At 33.9% G+C, this 24,494-nt stretch overlaps 1 protein-coding gene across 2 annotated transcripts in view; it reads right to left on the bottom strand.

Moving 5' to 3' along the window:
• Positions 1 to 891: 891 nt before the first annotated feature.
• The window catches only part of STYX (serine/threonine/tyrosine interacting protein), a 38,292-nt gene continuing 14,689 nt past the window's right edge, over positions 892 to 24,494 (bottom strand). The window contains exons 3-11 of one of the 2 annotated variants that reach the window (XM_045450977.1): positions 24,210 to 24,263; positions 19,792 to 19,889; positions 16,343 to 16,403; positions 15,897 to 15,933; positions 15,428 to 15,467; positions 15,286 to 15,336; positions 13,028 to 13,100; positions 6,709 to 6,802; positions 892 to 4,566 (exon numbers count right to left, since the gene is read on the bottom strand). In XM_045450977.1, coding sequence (XP_045306933.1) covers positions 4,493 to 4,566; positions 6,709 to 6,802; positions 13,028 to 13,100; positions 15,286 to 15,336; positions 15,428 to 15,467; positions 15,897 to 15,933; positions 16,343 to 16,403; positions 19,792 to 19,889; positions 24,210 to 24,263 — 582 coding nt within the window. In that variant the 3' untranslated portion in view covers positions 892 to 4,492. The remainder of the gene's footprint in view (positions 4,567 to 6,708; positions 6,803 to 13,027; positions 13,101 to 15,285; positions 15,337 to 15,427; positions 15,468 to 15,896; positions 15,934 to 16,342; positions 16,404 to 19,791; positions 19,890 to 24,209; positions 24,264 to 24,494) is intronic. The other variant, XM_045450978.1, reaches the window with a different exon arrangement.

Below are 24,494 nucleotides of genomic sequence, written 5' to 3'. Positions count from 1 at the left end.
CCGTGAGTTTGAGCCCCGCGTCGGGCTCTGGGCTGATGGCTCAGAGCCTGGAGCCTGCTTCCGATTCTGTGTCTCCCTCTCTCTCTGCCCCTCCCCCGTTCATGCTCTGTCTCTCTCTGTCCCAAAAATAAATAAAAAACGTTGAAAAAAAAAAAAATTAAAAAAAAAAAATAAAATAAAATAAATACAATTTTCTTTTTAAAAGTTAGCCAGAGTATGTTTAAAATTTTCTAACTCATATTGTGAGTAAATTTGAGAAAATTGCATAAAATGTTTCATAATATATAAACTATATATTCACATTTTAAAGCATTATTTGCTTTGAAAAGATAGGGTGAAGGGACAGTTGTGATTTTTATCATGCCTCATATATTTTGTATATTTCCTTGACTCTAAGATGCACATTTTTTATGCTAACATTTTGGAAATCAGGATGCGTTTTCTGATCAATGGCTTGCCACAGTTTATTCAACAATATTTTGCCTTTTAGTGGTATCTAAAAGAACAGTGTAGTGATAGCATCTTAGATTTGAAGAAGAGTAGTATGTAGGCTGATGGGGAATATGGTACTGTGAACACAAGTAGTGTTGTTTTTAACAGGCTAGAAGCTGCTCTGTGGATGATTTATACTCTTTCCTTCAGACATGAATTTACTTCCAACTCCAAGTTCAACTAATACTTAAGAAATATTCTTGAGCTAAAATTCAGGCCTTGCCTGGATTTGTGTGTGTGTGACCATACAATGTTTTTGGAAGATACTCTTAAATGCTTAACATCCAATGTTTGTTCATCCTTATTAATCTGAGGTAGTAAAAGCAGGTTACTTTTACCTAGAAGACAACAATCTAAAGAAGTTCTGAGGCATAAGCAGTATAAATGAACGTTTCAATCTTTTTGAGGTATAATGGCACAACAGTTTTAATACAACCACCAATCTTCACAAAATAATTTTAATACTTTGTGCCTGGGCTAGCAGCATCTTGCACTGTGACATTCCTATACATACATAAGCATTTTATCCAAGTACAAATGTTAAAAGCAGAGTAACTTAAGCAATTCCCTATACAAAGGTAAATAGACACTGTAGGTTATTTTTCTTCTTGAATCATTTTTGCTGCATAGTAAATTGCAATTACATGTCAGTATAATGTTACTGATCTATAGAATACACTTTGAACTGTGAGGTATGGCAACTCCCTATGAGAGAGCTAACATGTAAACCTGAATATTTTGATTTTTTTTTTTTTTTAGCTGCCATGGATGGGTAAGACAAAAAAAATCCAGCATTCAAAGATCCTAGAAACTTATCTTTCTAAAAATAAAATAAAATCTTTTAGTAATCTTAGTCATTTCCTATCATTTCCATATTAGAGCATGTTTGGATGGACAAAGATAAAGTAAATACTGAAGTGAAGCTAAGTTTGTTATGGAATTATGGATTAAACCAGTTATAAAAAAAAAAAAAATCCGCCAGGTAACTGCTCATTTACTTTACATCAAGTTGAGATCCTGATATATATGTGTGTGTGTGTGTATATATATATATATGCATCCCAACTTTATAATTCAAGATTGCAGTTAAATACTTCTAATTCACTTGAATTACCATGGTAATTAGACAATTAGAAACCTTATATTTTCTTAAAAAGGACATGCTTAACATTTTCTGACATTACTTCTAAACTCATATGAAGCACAAAATCCCCCTCCCCCCAAAACAAATATTCTGCTGTAAAAGTTAAGTGGTTGAGAGTTGGTATCAGAAGCCAGAAGCTATCATGGTTTAACATTTCCACCATAGAGTAGATACAAATAAAGGTAACTGCTCTTTAAACACATAATAGATAAGAAATTAACATGAACTAATTAAAATTAGAAGAATACTGCCATTCCAGTTTGAATATTTTCAATACTTGTTTCATACTTTTAACGTGGACAGTAAAGCAGTTTTCCTGCAATTTCAGTTTAAATCCTTGCCCAGATAACATATTTAATGTCTAAAATTAGGTGCTACATCACTCATACATTATTCAAATAGTCTGGAAAAAAAGTCATGATTGGTTAAATGTATTATAGGTAATTATCACAAAACATCTGTAGAAATAAAAGAATTAACAGAAATGGAACCAAACAGAAGAAAGACTAGAAGAGCTACCAGAACTAGTTGAATTTAGGTAAAACAAACTTGGGGTGTTCTTACATGAAAGAAAAATAAACTTCATGTTTTGTCCCCATTAGTACTGTACTCAAGAAGATGATAGTCCCTTTTCCTAGTGTTCAAGAGACAGTCTTTAATATACAGTGCTGGGCAGGCACTTCAGTGACAACATAAAAATTACAGTGGTTAGAAAAAGTGGAAAATTACCAGCTTTAAATTAATAAATAACCAAATCTGTATTTTTGGCCAGACTAGAGAGGATATGTGTATTTAAGAAACTAATTTTAAAAATCTTAACTCCCTCATTTTAAAACCTAAATGTAGTATTATGAAGATTCTTTTAAGCAGAGTTTCTGCTGAATGAAGAAGCATCACAGATTATTAGGTTGCAAGAGAGGTTTTTGCTGACCTATATAGTAATCTATATACAGGAAAGCTGTGTTATCTGGCATTCTGCCAAGTGGAATTTCTGAACACAATGCAAATCTTGACTCTACTGGACTACCACACCATGACCTAATCACACAACAGAATACAAGACCACAGTGGGATTAATCATAGGCTCTTCTCAGGGTGGTAAAATAGGGGAAGAGAAAGGAATCAGAAGAATACCACCTCGGTCAATAGGAATTAACTCTTAGTTAATAAAACAATTTTAATTCATTTCCACTCTCCTGCTATGCTGGATAAAAAAAAACCTTTTTTACTGTATTATATTACATTGTAGGGAGGAAAGCAAAACAAGTAACTTGGTGTAATGGGTTACCTTGCATAGTACCTGATGGTACCAAGGGAATGTATGGAAATCATTCCCATCAGTAAAGCACCTCAAGAGAGGACTGAAAAATGAGATATAAAGGAGTTTTGTTTGTGCTACCCTAAATCAACTATAAAAAGTTAAAAACACTCCTCTCCTCCCTCATGGCATACTTAAAATAGCAAAAATGTTTTTCTTAGAACAATCTTTATATGTATAAATAAAAATATGGAGAATTAAGGATCCATAAAGTGACTTTGTTAATGCAAATTATGGGGGAAATTTGGATTAACTCAATGTAAAGAATTAAAACACTAATTTTAAATACAATGAGGTTTCCCACAAACCACTTTCCCCAATAAATACATCTTCAAGAAAAGCTGCTATCTGAGCCAGAACAACCTCACAGACTCATTAAGACAACATAAAATGAAGGAGTAAATATTTCACATTAATAACTTACTGAGGTTTCTTTAAGCCGCAGACTCTGTTTTAACTAATTTGTGGTTAAAAAGAAAAAGAAATTACAAAAGAACGTTAAAAACTTTTCACCGTTATACATACTAATTTAGAGGTCGTGAAGATTTATTTTTTTATTTTTAATTTTTTAATAATGCAAGGCACTTTTCTCTTTTGGGCTTCATTTAGAAAAAAAATAGTGCTACATTGGTTATTATATTCTATTTCGAACTATTTTGGACAGAGAAAAAATGGGGTAGGCAACTCTAAAAAGAACAAACACAACATTTGGCTGTTAAGGAAAAAAGGTAAGTCACTCAAAAGTCTAAAACTCCTTGTTTTTTAGCATCTGGTATCACCAAGCAAAACATCTTCCTCTGTTCATTATACTTTTTTTCTTTAGAATAAACAAATTACGAAGATAATAGGAATAGAAGCAATACTTGGATCATGTTAAAGTAAGAAGAGTTGGCTAATGTCATGATTCAAAGATTATTAATAAGGGATAAAGAAGTTTAAAAAAATAAAAGGGTAATGAAGCTACTGAATTATACTAAAACAGGTATGTGGCAGATTTCTGCATTTGCTAATGTTTCCATAAGAGGTTCCATCATAAAAGTGAACTGTAAAATTATTTTTAAAATGTAATATATAGAACACAAAAGGAATTTTTAGCAAACTTTAGGAAATTCTCATTATAAATTACCCAGATTTTATAAACAAATCCCCCCTAACTTGCATTTTGTTTAAAGTAATAACTTTATATCATACAAATAAATTTCAAGTATGAAAAGTGCATTATTGCAATAATACCTCTTTGCAAGTCCAAAATTCTTGGTTTATAATAAAACTGTAAAGTGTAAAAAAAAAAAAAAAGAAAGAAAGAAAGGAAAAAGAAAAGAAAAAAGGAGTAAAACCATCAGTGCCATCTATTGCAGAAGTCCAACATCTTCTTAAAATGTTGCTTAACAAGTTGCAGAGAAACACGTCTGGAAGCAACATATAATTGAAAAAAAAAAAAAAACTACTTGTATTTTTACCATTTTACATTATTGTTGTCTCCAGTATTTTCTCCTTCCCAAATAGAAATTCACATCCTGTGTAATCTTGCTCTCGAGTCAGCCATTTTGTGCAGTTGCCACTTGCATGTTTCCAAAATCATCTTCTTCTTCATGTGTTCTCTTCAAACTGCCTAAAAATTATTGCATGAATATAACATATAATGGGAACTTAAATAAGTCCAATTGCTACAATGTTAGATCCAGTAAAAATTTCATTTTCATAAATGTATGGATATTCACTAGAATTCCATGACTGAATTTTTAGTGAATGTTAGTAAATTCTTCTGTTACCCAAACAATTTTATATCTTCATGACAGGATATATTTCCCCTCTTGAGAATTAACTATGTCTTAGATATTACAAATAACAATCATTAATATCTACTTATTTATTTTGGGGGGGGGGTGGTGGCGGACAGAAGATCCGCACTGAGAGCAGAGAGCCCGATGTGGGGCTTGAACTCACAATCTCTTGTGTGAGATCATGACCTGAGTGGAAGGCAAATGCTTAACCGACTGAGGCACCTAGGTGCCCCACAATCATTAATTTTTAAAATATCTTAAAAACAGAATTTTTAAAGAGATAATGGTACCTAAATGTTTGGTTGCCAAGTTTGTTTTTTAGGACCATAAACCTGTGACTTCGAACATAAAATTTAAGAGATTAATTTTGTATTTTTGCAATCTTATTTTTGAGATATGATTATCTTTTTGCTTTCATAGACACTGCTGAAAATATTTTTCCAGTGAAGCTGTGGTTTGATTACCAAGAAGTCTAAAACTAAGAGAAAGGATGGGATGTCACAGAGCAGATTTTATTTTACCTACTCTTTACATCAAAGTCTGCTAGAACAGAAATTTTCCACATAGAATCAAAGTTACCCCTATATGGCCAATAGTTATAGTCAAGAAATTTGAGTCTCCATGGAGGAAAACTTAGGGGAACAATTAAAATGGTAAAGGGTCTACTGTGTTATCTGCCTAACAATGGCACAAGCTTAAAGTTATGCCCAAAAGGTTGGGCTAAATCATGGTAATAATGTTGTATCAGAGGTTGGATTCTAACATGAAACTAATGTCTCACTATAAGATCAATAAAATAATGATAGAATATCAAGGCAATGGGATAAAGAAAATTTGCTAGCCATAAAGCTAAATACAGCTGGTCTAGCTGAGTTTCAGATGAAGTGCTGAACTTGGATCTAAAAGAGGTAAGAGACATCAACAACTAATGCAAGCAGAAAGTGAGGAGGTACAAATAAAGCTCTAGAGTATAGGAATTCCAAATAACTAGGGATTGGAGGAAGATTAAGTTAATCATCCTTTCTCTTGAGTAACGCGTGAACTAAGTTTTTAAGGGTAGAGAGACAATGTGATGCACTCTAGGTGGAGAAAAGAAGACACAGATGAAACCATGAGTTCAGTTTTCTGGAATGCATATATAAAGAACTCTGAGAGACACCAAGATCAGAAGTGCCTTTACTTACTATGACACTCTATGTTTTCTTCTGTAGGAATAAAACCAATGAAGGCTTTTGTACAGGAAAAATACATTAGAACTATCTTTTATGAACTATCTTCTATGAAAATAAATCTGGCAAGAATGTACAGAATAAACCAAGTTAGAGTTTGGATAGGAGGCCAATATGAACCTGAAATAGACTGAGATTGAGTAAAAAGGAAAGGATACAAACAAGGGTAACAAAGGTCTTGGAGAAGAAAGATAAAGTTAAAAGATTTTGACAGCATGCTTGGATCATTAACTTTGAAAATAATGGAGAGAATACTCTGAAAAAGGGAAGAAAGGGAGAAGGGACTGAAATATTGATGACAAGAGAAAAACTGGGGTGGCTCACATTAGTCACCCTATTTAACTTGAAACATGCTTTCACTTATTTAACCATCTTTTATTTTTAGTAAGACCATGGAGTGTACTTAAAGCCCCTTCTCCAGATCCCTCTTATTTTAATCTTTACAGCAGTTACACCACTTAAAGACTTAAACTAAAACGAAGCAGAAATGTGATCTTCTAACTAGCCTATTCTATTAACCAAGTACAGTGGTGTTTACACAGTAGAAGCTCAATATAATACACATGTATTCAGTATAAAATTAAAATTTACAATTACCTTGTTTTAATTCAATAGTCTACCCCAAGTTTTCTAAACAATTTAAATTGTTCAGTATAACCAATAAAGAGCAAAAGATGCTTTCTACCTTTCATACCATCATCTCTCTCCCCAACCTTCTCCAAAATGAAAAAACATCCTTACCTGTGGGTCCAGAATGAACGGATAATGACCTTTCTATCTGGAGTGGTGACATCATCTGTATGGTTAATTTTGCTAGGTAGATGGCTTCATATTCCTAAAAAAGATTTAATTAACTTGAATATACATTTAAATTCTTGGGTACCCAAAACAGTGGTTACCATGTTCATTACTGGTATTCTTATTGATACTGAAAAATCTGGTGCCATAATCGTTGTAAGAGAAATACAGGTTTAAAATTCTGACCTCATAATTTTGCATTTACTGATGAAACTATAAATCAAGTCAAACTAATTGCTTGCACTAGGGTATCATACATTGAACTGCTGGTGTATGTTCTCTGCCACTGGGGCATTAGCTATATGATCTCTGACTTCCTCTGTTACAACACAAGCCTTTGCGGTGTTAATTACATGATGTCTAAGCTCCTCTGTTAAAACACACACACACACACACACACACACACACATACACACACACACACACACCACAAACCCAAACAAGCAATCTCATAAAATGACTAAGAATAAAATGAAATAAAGTTCAATAAAGATCAAATGTTTTTGTAGAATATTTTATTATTTTTTTAATGTAACATTACTCCTTTCTCCTCATTTCACCTTAATACTGTATTTTGGAGAAGAGTTATTTGTTTAATATTTATATTTGAGAGAGAGAGAGTGTGTGCACATACAGGAGGGGAAGAGGCAGAGAGAGAGAGAGAGAGGCAGAGGATCCCAAGTAGGCTCCACACTGATAGCAGAGAGCCCAACATGGGCTCTAACTCATGAACTGCGAGATTATGACTTCAGCTGAAGTCAGATGCTCAACTGACTTAGTCACCCAGGCACCCCTTTAAAAATGAGACTAATATAAGGCATTTAATGGATTCAGATATGTATTTGATTTTCTGATCCCTTAAAATGAATAGTCCTCTACCTCCAAACATGGAAGAATAAAGGCATTTCTATCCCTCTCCTCTGATAATAGAGAACACCTCATTTGATGAAACTAGGAAATAACCATAGCCGTAAATATGAGAAGAATGAAAACTAAAGAAATAATTACCAAATAGGTCAGAATAGTGGTTACCTTTATAAAAGGAGAAAGAGTGTCTGTGATTGGGAAGGGGCATCACAGGGCTTTTGAGATCCTAGCATAGGTTCAGTTTCTTGACCTAATGGTGGTTACATGAATGTGTATTTACATTTTATGCATTTTCTATATGTGTATTATATTCCACAGTAAATTAAAAAAAAAAAAAAATGGAACCAGACAAGCTAGAACACAAGATGCCTGACTGCAAAAATCAGGCAGAATGGGTACACTTCAGAGTTCTCCAAAGAAAGATGGTGTGCCTAAGATAAAACTAATAAGCCTTTAAATAGTATGATGATCAGGAAATGTGAGTGGGCTGTGGGATGAGGTAGGGCATATCAGGGAAAATGTAAATGCCCACACATGATATTTTTGCAAGAAACAGGCTATATGATAGTAAGGTGAAGTATGAAGCCAAGTATCTGATCTTAGTTAAAAATAAAACCTTAACCAGTAATTCTCCAAGTCTGGCTATACCTAAAGATCACCGGAGAGGCTTCAAATACATATATAGGGGCATCTGGGTGCCTCAGTTGGTTAAGCATTCAACTTCAGCTCAGGTCATTATCTCAGGATTCATGAGTTCAAGTCCCGCATCAGGCTCTGTGTTGACACCTCGGAGCCAGGAGCCTGTTTCAGATTCAGTGTCTCCTTCTCTCTCTGCTCCTCCCCTGCTTGTGCTCTGTCTCTCTGTCTGTCTCTCCCTCAAAAATAAAAAAAAAACTTAAACATTAAGTCTCACCCCCAGTGATTCTCACTTAATTGGTTTAGCTTAGCTTCCTCTGGGTGATTCTAACATGCATGAGGTGTTCATCAATCTAAATGAGAAAAACCTGTGACATGGGGTGGGGGGGGGGCTCTGCTTCCTACTCCATTGAGTAGTCATACCACCAGAGAAAAGTGTTGGTAAGAAAGTCTTCTAAGACAACTGGGAAAATTTAAGCTATCTGTCTTTCCCAACCACTACCCAGGTTCCTCTCCCACAACTTCACTGTTGGGCAAATAGCTGATCTAAGAAGAATACTTCTAATTCAAAGATGACCTATAATCAAAAAGGAACCATTGTAGGTTTTTTAACATAAAGATGTCACAAGGGGAAAAAAAGCAACATTATAAACCAAAAGTCATATGAAGAACACAGCATGAAAATCACTCCATGGGGGCGCCTAGGTGGCTCAATCAGTTAAGTGTCTGGCTTTGGCTCAGGTCATGATCTGTTTGTGGGTTTGAGTCCCATGTCGGGCTCTGTGCTGACAGCTCAGGGCCTGGAGATGGCTTCAGATTCTGTGTCTTCCTCTCTCTCTGCCCCTTCCCCACTCACTCTCTGTCTCTCTCAAAAATAAATAAAACATTAAAAAAAAAAACAAAACGAAAATCACTCCATGAAGTAAATGAACATGATTAATTCTCCATGAACTCAATGAGAATATGACATTTCTGAAATGAATACAAAGAAGAGACAAAAGGACTCAAGGAAGAAATGTAGTAATGAAAGAGATGACATATCAACTCTCAAGGTCAATGGGTTAATAAACAATAAATATAATAAACTCAACAAAGAGAATAGACCATACTATCCATTTCTGGCATAATATCAATTTCCTCTGTTCTCCTGGAATTGCCCAGACAGCAAATATGCTAGACTTTAGAAAACAAACAAAATCCCCCCTAATAACCCTAATTTCCCCTCCAGCTGTCATTTCTGTTTTCCCCTTCAAAGCATAATTCCTGCAATTATCTATTCTTGCTGTTCACATTCCTCTCTTCCCATTTTTCCCTGAATGCTGAGCAATTAGGCTTATCCTTTGCCTTCTATTTGTCAAGGACACCAATAACCTCATGTTCCTAACCTAATGTTAATTCTCAGCCCTTATCTTATTTGACCTATTATCAGCCTTTGTAGGATCATTCCCTACTTCTTCAAACACTTCCTTCACTTGACTTCTCAAACAAGCCACCCTGATTTTTTTCCTATCCCGTTGGCCATTCTTTTCGATCTTTTCTGCTAATTCCTCATCTCCCCACCCTCTACATGTTGGAGTGCATCAGGGTTGTTTTGGAACTTCTTCTCTATCTACATTCCCGTAGTGATCTCACCCAGTCTCAGGGCTTTCATTGGCATCTATATAATACTAATTAGATATATGGTTCTTTCCCCTGAAGTCTGGACTTTTGATGTGTATAACTGCCTACCGCCTAACAGCCCTCTCAACCTTAATGTAACCAAAACTGAACTTGATTTTATTCCCCTTAAATCTTCTCATGCAGTTTCTTTCATATCTTCCATAAAGGCTTAGATTCATCTTAATCTTCTCTCTTCACATCCAATCCATCAGCAAATCCTGTCAGCTATACTGTCAAATCCAAAATGTGATCTCTTCTCACCTCTTCCCTTGCTACCATTTTTGTCCAAACTAATATTTCTTTTGAATGTAGGGATTTAGGAGGTAAGGGCAGAAGCAAGTATTCCTAATACCCATTAGAATGCTATTGCAATAATGCAAAGGAAAATTAAGGGAACAAGCCATGCACATGTTTGGGGGAAAGCATTCTAGGTGGGGGGAATAAGGGCAAGTGCCTTGAGATGAGAACATGCATAGTATTTTCAAGGAATTGTGAGAAGGTCAATGTGACTGGAACATACATAGTAAGCAAATGAGATAGTAGGAGATTAGAACTGAAAGGTAAAGGACTGCAAGTGTAAGGCTATAAAAGTCATTGTAAATAAGACCTGTGGCTTTTATTTTAAGTGGAGGGATAACCTGTAATAAGATTCTGGCTATTCTGCTGAGTAAACTGTGTTGAATATAGGATACTGTAAATTTCATAAGAAATACATATATTCTGGGGCGCCTGGGTGGCGCAGTCGGTTAAGCGTCCGACTTCAGCCAGGTCACGATCTCGCGGTCCGTGAGTTCGAGCCCCGCGTCGGGCTCTGGGCTGATGGCTCAGAGCCTGGAGCCTGTTTCTGATTCTGTGTCTTCCTCTCTCTCTGCCCCTCCCCCGTTCATGCTCTGTCTCTCTCTGTCCCAAAAATAAATAAACGTTGAAAAAAAAAAAAAAAAAATTTAAAAAAAAAAAAAAAAAAAAAGAGAAGAGAAAAAAAAAAAGAAAAAGAAAAAAAGAAATACATATATTCTACAAAAAGAAAGATTAAAAAAAATTTTTTTAAATGTTTATTTTTGAGAGACAGAGACTGAGTGAGAGCAGAGGAGGGGCAGAGAGAGAGGGAAACACAGAATCCAAAGCAGGCTCCAGGCTCGAAGCTGTCAGCACAGAGGCCGATGCAGGGCTCAAACTCACAAACAGTGAGATCATGACATGAGCTGAAGTCGGATGCTTAACCGACTGAACCACCCAGGTGCCCCCAAAAAGAAAACTTTAAAACACTAGAGGACATAAAAATTGATTTGAATAAATGGAATATATTCTTAGAGACAAAGACTAAAAATGTAAGGTATCAATTCTTTCTGAACTGTAAACATAGTTATAAAATAAAAAATATAGAGCTCTTTTCAGTAAAGTTCACACACACAATGTTAAAACCTTGCCAGGAAAATTCTAGAAAGAACATTAATGAGGGAATCTTGGGCTATACCATAACTGACTTATATAATATCATAGTATTTAAAATTGTTTGATACAATTGCAGCAGTAAGCAGAGCAATGGAATAGAACACAAAGTCCAGAAATAGGCCCAAATATAGATAAGAGTTCAGTATATAATAAAAATAGCATTTCAACTCACTTGGCTAAAAATAGGTTCCTTAATATATAAAGAGCTCTTATAAACCAATGAGAAAAATATCAATAATCTGATAGAAAGATGGGCAAACCACTGGAGTTGCCACTTTTACCACCATGATGACAATGATCAGAAAAATCTGATAAAATATTTTTGGCTATTGGTACTGAATGTGATATTGGGAAAAAGGTACTTCTAGTTTCCTGGTGGCTTACATTATTTAAGCCTTTTAAAAGACTACATGATAACATCAAATTTCAAATGCCTCTGACCCAACAATTCCTCTCTCTAAATATGTATATATCTTACAGGCATATTCACACATGTAAACAAAGATGTACCTACCAGGATACTTTTCCCAATATTGTTCATAATCATGAAAGACTAGAAACAATCTAAAGGTTTATGTATAAGGAATTAATAATATAAAGTTATGATGCATATATACATATATGTATATATACATATAAAAATGCTGGTACAGTTGTATATATATTGTTGAATTTTAACCGTAAGTATATATAATATCATAAGTATATATAAGTATATATTACTTTTTTAAATAAAAACATCAATTTAAAAAGACAACGTTTTTACACAACAGGGTTAAAAGGCAAAGAAACTTATTTACTCCTGCATAACTGGATGGAATGAGTAAGAAGACATCCTTTAATCCATAATTTTCCTTTTTGGAAAAAATTAAATAAACTAGTTTAATGAGATACCTCACAGGTTTATCTTACTGTCTTTTTAGTTCATCTTCTAGGCACCAACAAAATTTGAAACATGGAAAAAATAAGGCCTATAAAATAGAAAATAAAATATAAAAGCTTCTATACATAGTATACTTAGAATCAAAACTCTTGTCTCTGTGTACAATCAAAATAGAGGGAAAAAAATGAAATTTCTAACAATTATTTTATCTTACATTTAACAATGTGCCTTTAACCCTTTTTTCACAGTAATAGCAGCTTTTAAGAAAATACTTTTGAGTGGTGCCTGGGTGGCTCAGTTGGTTAAGCATCCGACTTTGGCTCAGGTCATGGTCTCATGGTTTGTGAGTTTGAGCCCAGTATTGGGCTCTGCACTGACACTGTGGACTCTGCTTGGGATTTTCTCTTTCCCTCGCTCTCTCTTAAAATAAATAAATTAAAAAAAAAAAGAAAAGAAAAAGAAAAAACTTTTAACTGGAAATGTAAACTTGAATAAAAAATCAAATTAGGGAGTGCCTGGTTGGGTCAGTTAGAGGAGCATGCAACTCTTGATCTCGGGGTCCTGAATTCAAGCCCCATGTTAGGTGTAGAGATTATATTTAAAATAAATTTAAAAAGTTAAAAAATAATAATAAAATTAAATAAATAATTAGATCATGGCAATTTTTAGGTATTTAAAGTAAATTCTACATTTAATCTACATGGACATAAGAAAATGAATTATCCTATTTTCTGATACCTTAAAGAGGAAGAAGAGAAAAGTTACCTGAAGTTGATGGACAAATCCAGCATTAGGATTAATACAAAATCTTCTTTCTTGAACATAAGCAAATGCATCTCTGAAAACAAAAAAAGAAAACTAAGGTGATGTTATTATTTCATGAATAATCTCACTTTTTTCATAATTTACCTAAAATAAGAACTTATCCCAAAAATTTACCTAAAATAGGAAATCATATACAGCTTTTACTACAGAGAGGTGGAGATGTAGAGGAAAAATCGACAGCATGGTCAGATGAAATATCATAATCCCGCTTATTTACCAGCTTGTGTTCTAAGGGAAGCTGCTCAACTTTCTAAACTTTATTTTTCTCATCTGTAAATTAGGGATTATAATAATTCCTATCTTGATAGGCTACTGTAAAGATGGAAGATATAAGTGTAAAGCACCTTTGTAGAGCATCTATCACACAGTACATGCTCAAAATATTACCATTGTTTAAACAAGGAGAACTATACCTACTCCCTTATGTTGTTGTAAGGCTTAAATGAGATAAAAGAGCCTAGAATAGTACCTGCCACAGACCCAATGTATGGAAGCTATTTTCACCATTATTATTATTACTGACAAGACACCAAATAATAAAGAGAATATATAAAACATAACGTCTAGCCAGCATTTATCTTTTTCAACTAAATAAATGAAGGATTTGTATTCAAATAATATTATGAATTGACACTTTTTTTTTAGAGAGACAGAGTGAGAGTGTGCGAGTAGGTGGGGGGAGAGGCAGAGGAAGAGGAAAAGAGAGAATCTTAAGTAGGCTCCATGTCCAGTGCAGAGCCCAATGTGGGCTTCGATCTCACAACCCTGAGATCATGACTGAGCCAAAATCAAGAGTGGAACACTCGACCAACTGAGCCACCCAGGTATCCCTAGAAACTGACACTTTTAAGAAATTTAAACACAAAGGATACCAAACAAATTAAACAAGCATTTGAATGTCTAGTATGTATTAGTCATGTGGATCCAATGCTGAATACAGCTCAAATGAAGAGACTAACAGAGAACATGATACAATGATGGATAAGTTGATACAGGCATATCACACAAAGTTTCACTGGCCATGTTAAAAATTATTAAGGATCAGAAACCTTTGAGAGCTTTTTGGGGGTACGGTGATTATATGACCAGATTTATCTTTTGAAAAGTTCACTCCTACTGTAGTGCAGAAAAAAACGGACTGGAGAAACAAAAGGATACATAAAACCACTAAGAAGGCTACCAATGGAAGAGTCCAGGAAAGACATGATTGGAGCTTGGATTGAAGATTAAATGATGATGAAGAGAAAGATAAAGTGACAGATTCAAGGTATATTTTAGGACATAAAACAGGTTGGTAAAGGGTCAGTTTAGGAGGTAAGGAGTGAATGACAAGGAGGTGTCAATGATTACAAGATTTCTAACTTGTACAAGACACACTAAGAACAGGAAACACTGTACATTGACCAGTTTTTTCTTTTGTTCTGGGGCTCTCTCTCTCTCTTTTATCTAGGTAGTATGCTTGGAAAAGTTGATTCTGGATAAGAAAGACTACACTGAATTATGAACAGAAGATGAAACAGTGCCTAGGTAATTTTTCACCCAACTATTGTTAAAGGAAAACATAATAAATTAGCCTTTTATAATTTTTTTAACGTTTATTTATTTTTGAGAGAGAGAGAGAGAGAGAGAAACAGAGTATGAGTGGGGGAGAGGCAGAGAGAGAGGGACACATAGAATCTGAAGCAGGCTACAGGCTCTGAGCTGTCAGCACACAGCCCGACGCAGGGCTCGAACACATGGACTGTGAGATCATGACCTGAGATGAAGTCGGACGCTTAACCAACTGAGCCACCCAGATGCCCCTAGATTAGCCTTTTAAACAAGGGAAGCAATAAACATCTGTGTGTACGAGTTTGTGTGTGTGTGTGTCTAAGTTTTTAAACTCAGACTGAACAATTCTCTAGTAGTAAATAATTACTTTTCCAAGGGTTATTTCCAACTGTAACTATCATGGCTTCTTAAAATAACATTTAGCACTAGTTCCCTAAAACCACAAAATATTAGCCTAAAGTATATCTACACAAGGTAGACAAGCTACAAAGGTTAAACGACTAAGCATGGAATATAAGAACCTGCCTAATCAAACATGACTAGATGACAAAATGAAGGGAATATCAACTTCAAACTCCCAAACTGTTTCCATTAAGCTTCATTTTAATGAGAATTTAAATTGGCTAGGTTTCAGAGTGCTTTCTTACCTGTACTTCATTCCAAATGTTTCCATAATGTATGCAATAACAAAGGCAGCACTGAAGAGGGGGAAAAAATTTTAGAAAAAAATGGAAAACACAACTCATTAATTAAATGCTAGAAAAAAAAAGATAATCTCTAACTTCATACCTCCTGGAGATCCCTGCATTTCCATGGACAAGAACTTTTCCTGAAAAACAAGAAATAATTACTCTGACAAAATATCTATCTATCTATCTATCTAATTCAGCAACTAAAATATATTGAAACCATGTACTATACCATAGTAAGATAAATCCTTTCTTAAATGTTTTATGTTTTATACATACCATTTAGATACTTATTAACTTTCAAGTTTTACAATTTATATTACCTGTAGACTTTGAAATTATAGACATTTAAAGCTGACCCAGAATTCAAAAATGGTTGTATAGGGTTACTTAAGAAAGCCTACCCAAATGAAACAAGGAGTTGGGAAAAAACAAATTTGGGAATAGTCTATTACATACAATTCCAACTTCCATACCCTTCATTTAAGACGAATGGTAACTAAAAAATTAACTATAACACATAATCTCCTGAAAATAAACACTGGCTACACAAAGAAATTACTATTTACCTCCAGTCTGTAAGCTTCCATCAATAAATTCTTTAGTCTGAAGGCAAAAGACATGTGTTTTAATAAAACATCTGGAGTAATATAAGCATAAAATATACAGAATAAAAAATTATTGAAAAAAAATTCCAGCTAATTTATATGAATACAAATCACCTTAATTCAAGAATTTCCAAAATACTACAAATGTGACTATTACAATTTTTTTAAATTATACAGGAGCTAAAATTTAATTTGAATTTAATAAATTCAAGGTGTGATTTCTCAGATATTTAGCAATCATAAAATGGTTTTAATAATAAATTTTCTTTAAATATAATCCCACAATTTTCAGTCATAACAAAGTAAAAGTAGCATGGGAAAGAATTAGTTTCATTATTATTAAGTTTTAGAACCATAATTAAGAGGTCAAATCACAAATTCTAAGTATTAAAATATTTTATACCTACCATGGGAAAATAACGTATTATATTTTCAACTGGATTATCTGCAATATCCAAGACTAAATATCTGAAAATAGAATATTTTGTGATAAGCACACATTCAGATAAAATTCTATGTATAAAAAAATTTACAAAATTTCTTGGCAACCAAGAAAATAATGCAAAACAACTTTCAAAGTGTCATATGCCCAAGAACTGGGTCATAGATTTTATATTGCTTAAATACATACATAGCATTTTTAAATGCTTCAGCCTTAAATAACAAGTTAATATTTCTGATATTTTATAGTATAAAAAAATCTATCTGGTTAAAACTGTAAAATCCCAAGAAGGAAGAAACTTTCCTCTATATCAGAGTGGACCTAGAATATAAAGACAAAAAGTGTCTGTACTCCTTATTGTTATTCTTCTATTTCTACTAACTTCCCCATGGACTAGAAGATTCTTCTGAGTGGCCCTGTGACCACTCCTCACAACCCTATATAGGACGATTCAGAGTAAGCCCAAAGTCTCAAAGAGAGGAAGGTAATCAAAATAGAAGTCTGATGGAGCCAGAATGATGGGAGTCAAATATTCATTGCTTGAACTAACCTTCAGTAGAGCAAAAAAAAAAAAAAAAAAAAAAAAAAAAAAAAATCAACCAGGAGACCACCTGTCCTACAATTTTACACTTTGGAAAACACTGAAAATAAGATATTACTCATATGCTAGGCTTATTTTATTTTGTGAAAAACTTCCATTTCTAACCTATCCAAGACTACTTGCTTATTAATATACCTATAGTAATTAAGTTACAAAATTAATTTTTAAAGTCAATATTGCCTTAAAAATTACAGTTCTTTAGCAATCATTTAGGTGGTTAACAACTTCAGTAAATTCAGGGTTTATCACAGAGAACCCAAAACTCAGTATCCAAGGATAATCCAATGTAAAAACCAAAAGGATTCTGACAATGGCTGTCTCCTCAAGTGATTTTGTAGACTGAACTGTTACATAAAACACAGCTTCATAGAAAAAAAAGTTAATTCAGCATCAATCTAACATATCTTATTGCACACCATTTTGAGTGTCAAAAACTATTAGCAGAACTATCAATCTATAAGCCAATATTCTAAATCTAAGGAGAAAGAATTCTTCCATTAGGATAAAATAGCTGCACACAGGACATTTTGGTACTAAAAACAAAAACACAAATTAGAAATGTATAGGATGGCATTTTAAAATATCACACTGTAATTTTCTTTAATATATGTAAGTCTATATGTGTGTATGCATAATACACATATGTATGATAGAGTAAGATTTAGAAGGAACATGCCAAAATGTTAACTAAAGTGTTTTCTCTGGGTTGTGGAATTGTGGATGATTTTATATTTTTCTTAGTGTCATTCTGTATTTTCCATAGTATCTATAAAGAAGAAGGACTTCTTTCACGATTAGAAAAAACATTTGATCTATTTTATTTTAGAATAGAACATCTCTTTGTTAAAATAAGTTTTTAGGGGCACCTGAGTGGCTCAGTCAGCTAAGCATCTGACTTCGGCTTAGGTCATGATCTTGCTGCTCATGAGTTCAAGCCCAGCTTCGGGCTCTGTGCTGACAGCTTGGAGCCTGGAGCCTGCTTCAGAATCTGTGTCTCCCTCTCTTGCCCCTCCCCAACTCATGCTGTCTCTCTCTCTCTCTCTCTCTCTCTCTCTCACACACACACACACACACACACACAAATAAACATTAAAATTTTTATAAATTTAAAAAATTTACAAAATTTTAAAAAGTTTTTATTAACTGAAAAATATGTACACATGGTAAAAAATTCTAACAATATAAAAATATTTGCAATAAAAAAGTAGGCCCTTCTACCAGACTCTAAATTTCTCTTCTCAGAAGCAACCACTGTCAAATTTCTGGTGTGTTAGTCTAGAAATTTTCCATGCATATACAAGAACCTATGTCTAATGTATGTATTTTTAAACACATTGAGAGTATATATACAGTTGGTTGTACACCTTGCTTTTTTAATAAATCTTAATGATTATTCCGTATCAACACAGAAATATTTCATTCTTTTTCATGGTTACAGGATTCTATTGTACATTCACACTATATATATATATATTTTTTTTTTAATTTTTTAATGTTTAGTTTTGAGAGAGCGTACACACAAGTGGGGGAGGGGCAGAGAGTAAGAGGGACCTAGAATATGAAGAAGGCTTCAGGCTCTGAGCTGTCAGCACAGAGCTGGATGTGGGGCTCAAACTCACGGAGTGCAAGATCATGACCTGAGCCAAAGCTGGACGCTCAACTGACTGAGCCACCCAGGCACCCCTACACAATATATTTCAGAATGTCCTGTACTGTCCAGAAAGCAATCAGGTTGCTTTCATTTTTACAATCAATCAATCAGAGAATTACAACAATATGTTTTTATATAGATACACAGTATCTCTAGAATATTTGAGTTAATAGTAGCTGCCTCCCAAGAGAGAAGCTGGAGCTTGGGTTTAGAGGAGAAAAGAGACATACTTTATTTACACACCTTTTTTGCACCCTTTTTTATATCACTGTAATATATAGATTTATTTTTAAAATAAAGTTAAAATAAAACTAAAAACCATTAGATGCTCAACCACACTCATTAGAAGATAAACGAGAAAGGCAAATTAGAACTACATGAGACATCATTTTTACTCTAGAAAATTGGGAAAAATTACAACTGTTTTACAATTTGTCTTAGAGATACCAAGGAAATAGTCTCTTCTCATTCACTTCATAGTGGGAATATAAACTGATACAACTCATTGGGGGGCAATTTGCAACATCCATTAAAATTTTAAATGCTCATATTCTTTGATGCAATAATTCCACTTCTACACTTTATCCAACTGATATATTCACACATGAATTAAATGAAATGCATGGGAATAGCTGCTATATTAGCAGACTGGAAACAATCTAAATACCCAACAATAGGAGACAGACTGAATAAATTTTAGTATAGCTATTCAATGGATTACTATGAAACTTTAAAAAATCAGTGCAGCTCTCTAAGTAATAATATGAAGCAATCTCTAAAAGTAAATTAAAAAAAAAATCTTTAAGCCAGTGTAAAAAATAAAAGTTTATCTGTAGGACTGTTTGTATATACAACATAATCCTGGAAGGATACTCAAAGAGTAACAGTGAATGCTTCTAGAAGGGAACTGGCTATCTAAGGGATAAGGATAGGAAAACTTTTCAGTATACTGTACATGCTTTTGAATCTTTAAAATTCTGCATTATATGATTTAGTTACTTATTTAAGAATTTAAAGAAGTTTATTTTTTAAATGATATACCTATATGAGCATCCTTATAAAACAGATATGTACAGAAGTCTGCTATAATAAAATTAACTTGAAATAAAAATACATGTTTGCTACCCATAACATTTTAATACATCACAACCATAATTCTTACCTAAATAATTGTTGAAAGTTTGGTTTAACAAAGTTTGCTTCAATATTTTGTCTTATGCATATTATATGGGTTATTCCATATTTCTGTAGAATAGGTAGCTATAAAAAGAGAGGGACAAGGGAGAGAAATAGTTTAAAATACAAAACATCGCCTTGCTGTAACATAGGTGTTTGAAATACACAGGACTGAACATTAAAATTACACAGCCACATCTGAGCTTTAGGCACAGGGTATTAAAGCTAATTTTACAATAATTTACCTGAAGTGATAGGTAAAATATTTCAATGATTTAAGATTAATATATACTACATATGCTCAAAAGGCGAATAAGATTATTTTACATCCATAATTTTAGGGCTTGTTGAGACCTTAAAGATCATTTATTTGGTAAACAATACTATATAGTGGTCAAAGGCTTTGTAGTCATGAGAATCCCAACCTCTATTTTCCAGCTCTGCTAATGACCTGAGCTCTGTGGTTCGGTACTAACCTTTCCACTGAGTGGTTAGATGAATTACATAAGATAATATATGTAAGGAATTTGGCACAGTGCCTGGGGCACATGGCAAGCGTTCAGTAAATGGTAATTACATATACTGACTACAAACTTTATTCTTTAGAAGGGACTGCTAAGACATAAACAATTATTGAACATCACTGACATAGTTAATTGGAATACCAGGGCCCAAATCTCCCTGCCTCTCTCAGTACACTTTTTCTGATACAAGCCAGAATTAACTTATACAGTTCACAGACTAAAGTTTCAGTTTAAAAATTTTTCTCAAGTTAACTGGCAACTCCAAATGATATTATATTCTGTGGTGTCTTTTGGCTATACATTTAAAGCAATTTAATATATTAAATATATTAACATTTAATATAACATGTTATATATATATACTATATGTGACGTAAAACATATATGTTATTTTAATAGAATGTAAATTCCAAGAGAACTATGATTTTGTTCACAGATTCATATTAAGTATGTATAACAGTGCCTTGAAAATATTAACTGTTCAACAACTATATGTTTGTTAAATATATTTAACAAATCATGCTGGCATGAGGAATCAGAATTCATAATTTTGAGTTTTCTATGAAACTTTTCAGCTTACGCTCATATATTTAATTCCCACTTTCTGCATTAAATAGTCCAGAACAATAATACTAATAATCCATCAGAGAAGTCAAAGAATAATTTATATTTGTTATGGACTGAATGTTTGTATCTCCCTAAAATCTGTATGTTGAAGTCCTAACTTCCAAGTTGGTATTAGGAGATAGGGCCTTTGGAAGGTAATCAGAGATTTAGATGAGGTCATGTGGGTAAAGCCCACATGATGGAATTAGTGCCCTGAAAAAAGGAACAGCCATCAGGACTTTGTCTCTCTGCCATGTAAAGATACAGCAAGAATGCAGCCATCTGCAAGCTAGGAAGAGGGCCCTTACCAAAACCTAAGCATGTTGGCACCCTGATTTCAGATTTCCCAGCCACTTCAACCACAAGAAATAAATGTCTGATGTTTAAGCCATTGGTCTATAGTATTTTATTACAGCAGCCTGAGATAAGAAAATATGGCTTTCAAAAGTTTGAAATGTTAATTTTTGCAGCAAATGTTCTGATGTCTGGCATATATTAGATAGAGTTTAATTATCTTTGTATTTCCTGAGTGTACCCTGAGTTAAAAGAAGGGAGGTAAACACTTGGTAGGATTAATATTTAATCAGTGTTCCATATTCACATTTACTAAACTGTCAAAATGTATTCAATATCCATTCTTTATACTTGATCTGTGATATATATAGATACTTTATTAATGTGAGAAATCACAGGAAGATATATATAACTATGGATAAAAATCTGCTTTAACACAAATCTTGAAGGCACATTAAACTATTACTAAGTAAAAAAAAAAAAAAAAACCTTAACAAAATAGGACCCAAATGTAATAGCATACAGAATACTTTTACTTTCCAAAGGATTTTCATTTATATAAAGCAAATTATGACTTACTCATACCTACAAACTACAGAAAAAACTGTATAAAAAGAAACAGTTCACTACTGACAAAGAGCCTAAATTTGTCCCTTTTCAAAAAAATTTTTTTTAACATTTATTTATTTTTGAAAGACAGAGACAGAGTATGAGCAGGAGAGGGGCAGAGAGAGAGGGAGACACAGAATTTGAAGCAGGCACTAGCCTCCGAGCTGTCAGCACAGAACCTGATGCTCAGGGGCTCAAACTCACAAACCGCGAGATCATGACCTGAGCCGAAGTCAGACTTAACTGACTGAGCCACCCAGGAGCCCCAATTTGTCCCTTTTATTAAAACTGTATTTGAATGTAATAAAAGATAAGCTTAACTAAACGAGTATTAGAAAGGGAGTTTATTCCCTAAGATTTATCTCTGTTATTATTTGTTGTTGTTACATATTTTTAGGATGATGGTATGAAAAGGAAGACAAGCTGTTCTATGGTGATTCAGAATGAGAAATAATCAAATTTCGCCATAGAAACTTTTCCTCAGTCTAATAATTAGACCATGGTGAAGGCGATGGTAAAGAGGTTTTGAGGAAATCTATAAACAAATAATTTAATGTGACAAATACTATAATAGATGTATTTATAAAATGCTGTGGGAATACAAAAAGTAATCTAACAATTTTTGTGAATACTATTTTGTGAATACTACATTATTTGGCTTTTGTTTGTCTTAAATAAATCAGTTAAGTCTATAGTTAACTACTCTATCCTTTCCTTAGTACTTTTTTTTTTTTTAAGCAACACTGTGCCTTTCCAACCCAGCTGTAGACCATCAAAACTAGGTTTACTCTTATATATGCCTCAATAGTCAAAAAGCCTCCCAGTTTCAAAGAAATGACTCTAACTCTAAAAAAACTCCCAATCAAAGGGCAAGTGGGTGGCTCAGTTAGTTGGTTAAGCGTCCAACTTCAGCTCAGGTCATGATCTCATGGTTTGTGGGTTCGACATCTGCATTGCACTCTGTGCTGACAGCTGGAGCCTGGAGCCTGTTTCTGATTCTGTGTCTCCCTTTCTCTCTGCCCCTACTCTGCTCATTCTTTATCTCTATCAAAAATAAACTAACATTAAAAAACAAAACAAAACAAAAAAAACTCCCAGCCACCCCAAATTCATAAATACATTAAATTAAATCATTAGATTTAAAAATTCTACAGTTTTGCGGGCGCCTGGGTGGCTAAGTCGGTTGAGCATCCTACTTTTGATTTCAGCTCAGGTCATGATCCCAAGATCATGGGATTGAGCCCTGCATCGGGCTGTGCACTGAGCGTGGAGCCTGCTTGAGATTCTCTCTCTCTCCCCAACTCTCACACTCTCTCTCCAAAACGAAACAAAAAGAAAAAAGAAAAAAAAATTCTACAAATTTTTTTTTACAAAACTTACCATAGGTAGAGTAGGTATCATACACAAGAATAGTGACTTCAAAATAAGGTATCAGGGAAAACATTTGTGATACACTGTTTCACATTATAACTCAAAGCAAATTAGTAGCACTGTCATAATTCCTAAGACTGAATCCCCTAGTAAGTGGCAAATTGCTACATATATTAAAATGAATCTAAAAAAATCAATAAATAAAAATTAAAAAAAAAAAGAAAGAATGTACCATGTTAAATGTGTAACTAAAGAAATCCATTTCAGTTTGACTATATAGGAGACAAGAGACATATATGTGGTATAATACTTTACAACCTGGAACATCCAGGTCTCTAAAGTTTGGAAAAACAGAAATAAGATTTTACCAATTAAAACACGTGCATACACATGCACATATACACACATTCACCCTTGATAAGGAAAGATTAACTAAAATGCTAAATACACTTATTTTGGGCTTTAATTCTATCTCACTGTTCAGAGATATGATTAGCAATGATAGATACCTAATCTTTTAGAGGGTAAATAAAGGTCAATTATCAATTGGTAAATCTTTCAAACACATGGATTCATGAAAAAACTAATATATAAAAGCTCATTTGTGATTTATGATGAAGTATTTGAGAATCACTGGTACAGTAAAATTTGGAAAGAGGCAGGTACTCCAGAGTGACATGCAATATTTGTGGACCTTCTCTCTTACAATTAAAATTTATTCCAGGGGCGCCTGGGTGGCGCAGTCGGTTAAGCGTCCGACTTCAGCCAGGTCACGATCTCGCGGTCCGTGAGTTCGAGCCCCGCGTCGGGCTCTGGGCTGATGGCTCAGAGCCTGGAGCCTGTTTCCGATTCTGTGTCTCCCTCTCTCTCTGCCCCTCCCCCGTTCATGCTCTGTCTCTCTCTGTCCCAAAAAAAATAAATAAACGTTGAAAAAAAAAAAATTTATTCCAAAAAAGCTGGTTAATAAAGTCTCTTGACGAACTTAATCTAAAATTCATACCTTGCTTTTCATGGCAGAAGAATATGGGCCTAAAAACAATCCAGGTAAAATTTCCTAGAAACAAAAAATTGAGATATTTACCATCAACAATTTAAATATACACAAACTATGTACCACATAAGTGGACTTGTGGAGTTTTCATAGTTGTTATAATAATTTATTAAAAAGCTTGCTATCTAGGGGCGCCTGGATGGCTCAGTCGGTTGAGCGTCCGACTTCGGCTCAGGTCATGATCTCACGGTCCGTGAGTTCGAGCCCCGCGTCGGGCTCTGTGCTGACAGCTCA

Source organism: Leopardus geoffroyi, chromosome B3, assembly GCF_018350155.1.
Source record: "Leopardus geoffroyi isolate Oge1 chromosome B3, O.geoffroyi_Oge1_pat1.0, whole genome shotgun sequence".
Lineage (NCBI taxonomy): Eukaryota > Metazoa > Chordata > Mammalia > Carnivora > Felidae > Leopardus > Leopardus geoffroyi.
This window is presented reverse-complemented; position numbering and strand designations above follow the sequence as displayed.